Source organism: Branchiostoma belcheri, unplaced genomic scaffold, assembly GCF_001625305.1.
Source record: "Branchiostoma belcheri isolate BF01 breed outbred unplaced genomic scaffold, Haploidv18h27 scaffold202, whole genome shotgun sequence".
Classification (NCBI taxonomy): Eukaryota; Metazoa; Chordata; class Leptocardii; order Amphioxiformes; family Branchiostomatidae; genus Branchiostoma; species Branchiostoma belcheri.
Genome location: NW_017803514.1, coordinates 17,970 through 22,672, shown reverse-complemented (window position 1 = coordinate 22,672; position 4,703 = coordinate 17,970). Strand labels below are relative to the sequence as shown.

Here is a 4,703-nt window from a genome sequence, read left to right as displayed (position 1 = left end):
ACTAACTTAGACATGACTAACAGCAGCAGAGTTTTTAGGATTGTCCTTTTTTTCCTGTGTGTTTTACGTATTTCTAAGTGCCTTTCTAATCTTAATAATGATGTTTTCATCTATTAGATAAATTTCTAATTGGAAGGAGGAGTACCAACCTAAACGTATCGTATTCAGCGTTAGCGTGTCTGACTTTCCCAGTCCATCAGCTCAACCCGCAGTGTATAGTTCTTCTGGGTAGTCAGGAGGTGGATGTTGTCGTTCCCAAGCCAGTATTCCCCGTTCTTGTTCCCAAACCCGTGCTTGTGCTCCTCCCAGGTCCGGTTGAAGGGAACCGACCCGTCCATTCTGCGCTGGATGACAGTCCATCCTCCTCCTGTAGAAAAACACACATCGTTACTTTCTAGACTATGTCGCTATGAAAGTAGTTTTTCCATAATGACAGTACAGAAGGTCTTCGACCGACTCGATGTGATTTTGCCCATTAAATAGCGGTGTGATCAATAACAAGAGGGTCGACTTGTGCATTCCTACGTTATAGACTAAGTATTAGCGTTGCGACCAAAAACAAGTAACTGGATATGATTTTTGGAAACGGTCAGACGTTTCATCTAGTATCCACGGACTTGGGACTTCTAAAAATTGCCTTCACTTATTTGCATAGCAATCAGAAGTTCGTGCTTATAAACCTGCATTTCTCCTCTGGTCTCTCAGTCACTGACGAAAGGTAGTGGATACTAGCTGAAACGTCTGACAGTTTCCAAAATCATATCCAGTTACTTGAGTAACTGCTTTTTGGCGTATCTTATTACCTAGATGTCCAACCTTCATCGACGTATTAGCGTTGCGTTTGCAAGTTTGGCCGAGTTAGGCAGGGGAGTTAGACCTCCTTGGTTAGACCAGTTTATATATACAAAATTTGTTAGAGTGTCGGATACTGTGACAAGTTTGCAGGTTTTGGACGAGTTAGGCAGGGGAGTTAGACCGGTTTATTGCTTGAACTCATGCTGTGCACAATATGTATAATATTGTGTGATGCCATTTGAATCAACTTGGATAACTCAAACATTGCGAATTGGTAGCCAAACAACTTCAGTGTGCGAAGCGTTAAACAGGCGTATATTTACGGCACACCTGTGTATATTACGGATCTCTATGTGCCTGGAAACAATATCTACCTGCTGTATCCATGTCACAGTAGACCGTTACACCGCACAGGGCTGAGCCAAGTATGTAGACTCTACTGGTCGTGTGTCCGGCGGCTTTATATGCTGCACAGTCTGGGGCTAGACAGCTACACTGCAATAAAGGTATTGTAACACATACAAATATGACGTTAGGAACAGGATAAGATAGGAACAGGTAAAACAAAGTACGCAACAACCTGAAATGTCCAGAGCAGCCTTTCGTGGATCGGTTGAAAGTAGAAAGCGAAATTGGGGAGGACTGCGGTGACATATGTCGGTTTGCTGGAGTATTATAATTAGTCCTCCCTCTAAATGTATAATTACTAGTATTGCTTTTATATACTTAAAAACACATACTATTTTGGTAGTCAGTGCTGCATGAGTGTGCATTGAGAACCATAGTTCAGGAAGGTAATAATGTGAATGAACGTACGCAGTACTTTAGGAATAGATCTGTCTCAAGAAAGATATTCCAGATCAAGGTATAGCCACTGAGGAAAATAATTCAAGTTTTCTCTCGTCCAAATCAGTGGTAGACCGTCTGTTGGTGTAAAGCGGTGTTTGTTTGTTAGTTTGTTTGTTAAGCCTGCATGTTTACCTGTCCAGGAGGTCCGGATGGGCCGGGAGGTCCGGGTGGGCCGGGTGGGCTGGGAGGTCCGGGTGGGCCGGGAGGTCCGGGTGGGCCGGGAGGTCCAGACAGGCGTCCGAAGTCTGTTTAGAGTTCGATGTTCAAGGGTTAGGTGTAACAAGTCATTCGGTGTAATGTAGCCAGCTGCCGTCGCGCCGCGTGCCTGCGAAGCTTGTGTGTTACGCCGAAGGGCAGTTGTAGCGGCTACACAGATACAAAAGCTGGTGTGTTACGCCGAAGGGTAGTTATACCGGCTATATATATACAGATACAGAAGCTGGTGTGTTCGGCCGAAGGGCGGTTATACCGGCTATCATACAGAAGCTGGTGTGTTACGTCGAAGGGCGGTTATACCGGCTATGTATATATATATACAGATACAGAAGCTGGTGTGTTACGCCGAAGGGCGGTTATACCGGTTATGCGTAAACAGGTGGTGGTATACGCAGGACACATTACTTACGTTCCAGCTCGGTTTGTCGTACTGAAAGCTTCGTCACCTCCTGAGAGAGGATCTGCAGGTTACCTGTATTTAAAAAAAGAGGGAAAATCGAGCTTGCTATGGCCTATATCAATACTGCGAAATTGGAACGAGCTTTTTTAAACATTGCCGTTATTGAAAAGATATAAACTTGATTTGCTGTGATACTGCAGTAAAACGGACGTTTCAAATACCACTACCGTATTTCTTGAAATTTTCACTGTGGTTTTATTTTCACGGTGAACTCATCGCCGCGAAACACAGCACTAATATGGTTTTCCGGTGAACACTTTGAATCACATTGAATGCGCCTCGATCCCAAACCACTTCTTGAGGTGGTTTCGAATCGGTTATTGTTCCCCGCATCGCGATTTGCGTCTGAAGTTACTCTGAACGCAATGTGATTTCAATATGACTTCACCCGGTCATGGATTACGGGGTGATATTTCTTTGTTTATATGCAATACCAAATTTTACGTGGCAGCAACCTAAAGAGCAGTAATGTTCAAATAATGTGTCCGTTCTAGGACGAGCTTCACCGGCTCTGGCGGGACCACGTTGGGATACGCTGGGAGGGTGGCACCAGCAAGCAGGTCGTTGACCTCTGACATTAATAACACGCTACCTTGCGTGTTTTCATCAAACAACAATGAATGCAGTATCGGAGAATCGTGACCGGGCACGGTTCGAAAGGAATGTATGGCACGTGGAGCAGATGTGAGGAATGCGAGTTACCCGAATCGCGGTTCGGGTGGTTTCATATGAACAAGGCCTAAGTCTTGGGTTAAGCTATGCCAGGTATTTGGGCACCTGAATATCAAGGAGAACATACGTAGCTGGGATTTAGTGTGGATCTGTTTTAAGTTATTCGTTTGTCTTGTGTTGATGAAAATAAAGCCCAAATTGTATTTTAACAAACTTTTAAACTAATCTGGTATACAAGAGCTACTGAGAATTATTTTGTAGACGCAAAGAGATGCCTGTAACACTTAAATATTTAAGTTTCGAAACAACGATGAGGAGGGACATTCCAAACGCAAACTGACCTGCCACGAAGGGAAGTGCGACGGCCATGACCGCGAAGACCAGCCCACCGAAGGCCCACCAGAACTTCTTGCACCAGCGGGACCACTTGGTCTTGTCAACGTTGCAAGTGGTTGTGTCATCGGTTTCTGTTCGACAAAAAAATAATGTGTTTATTGAAACCACGACTGGTCACTGTCTGGAACAAGCTAAGTCCTGATCTTCGTATGTAAAACTGGTACACAAAACACCCTAAATTAAGTATTATTACTAGTTTTTCATCATAATATATTTAATATATATTATGTAATATTTACATAATATTGTAGTGTTTGGGAGAACAACTTGTAAAGGTGTCAATACACCTGTTTTTGTCTTCCCTTCAATTTGTTTCTTAGTACTCATGGTAAACTCAAATGAATAAATAAAGAAACATAAGACAATATTTTGGTATTTAGGATACAGTGTAAGAACTCAGCATCCGTTCATATAAGTAGAAATCGCTTCACCTGGTATGGACGCGTACATCGCGTTTGGTATATTCGCGGCGGCGTCCGCAAGTGGCCTCCAATCATTCTGGTCTTGCTGCTCGGGTGTGGCGTCTGGTGGAGAATTAGAAAATAAGCATTGCTATTATATTTGAATGTAAGCACCATTACAAGTTATCTGTAAGATACTGTTTACTGTCAAATTACCGACCCATATCTATTTAACTAGTCATTTCAAGAGTTCCACGAGAACTTCTTGCCCAAACGGGACAACTTGATCTTGGTAACGTTATATGTGATTGTGTTTCTGAAACATAAGACAATATTTTGGTATTTAGATTACACGACTGGTCACTATCTGGAACAAGCTAAGTCCTGATCTTTGTATGTAACACTGGTACACAAGCCACCCAATTGTCCAATATTTTGGCATTCAAGAGATCTTTTGCAAGCGCTACATTCAGTAGATTTAATGGTCACCACAGTTCTGACCTTCCTTGCTCATGGTCCATGTCGTGTGGGTGCGCCTCCTGTACGGCTTTGCGACCTCATTAGTATTATTACTAGTTTTTAATCATTGTCATTTTTGTACATAATGTATAATGTTTCATGACATTGTATTGTACAGTATTTAATGTTTAATGCACGATATTGTAGGAATTTGTAGTTCATGTTAATGTGATTCAATATCGTAATCTGTTTTGTATCTAATATTGTAACTGTATATTGTGGTGTTTGGGAGGACAACTTGTAAAGGTGTCAATGCACCTGTTTTGTTCTCCCTTCCATTTGTATATTTCTACTTGTGGTAAACTCAAATAAACAAATAAACATGAGACAATATGCCAAAAAACAGTTACTCAAGCAACTGGATATGATTTTGAAAACGTCAGACGTTTCAGCTA

The 4,703-nt window shown here is 42.2% G+C and overlaps 1 protein-coding gene across 1 annotated transcript in view; it reads right to left on the bottom strand.

Moving 5' to 3' along the window:
* LOC109469415 (ficolin-2-like) overlaps nucleotides 1–3,948 on the bottom strand; it is an 8,851-nt gene extending 4,903 nt beyond the window's left edge. The window contains exons 1-5 of the mRNA XM_019767917.1: nucleotides 3,820–3,948; nucleotides 3,334–3,459; nucleotides 2,270–2,332; nucleotides 1,777–1,889; nucleotides 1,170–1,290 (exon numbers count right to left, since the gene is read on the bottom strand). Of these exons, the coding sequence (XP_019623476.1) occupies nucleotides 1,170–1,290; nucleotides 1,777–1,889; nucleotides 2,270–2,332; nucleotides 3,334–3,459; nucleotides 3,820–3,838 (442 nt within the window). The 5' untranslated portion in view covers nucleotides 3,839–3,948. The remainder of the gene's footprint in view (nucleotides 1–1,169; nucleotides 1,291–1,776; nucleotides 1,890–2,269; nucleotides 2,333–3,333; nucleotides 3,460–3,819) is intronic.
* Nucleotides 3,949–4,703: the final 755 nt, after the last annotated feature.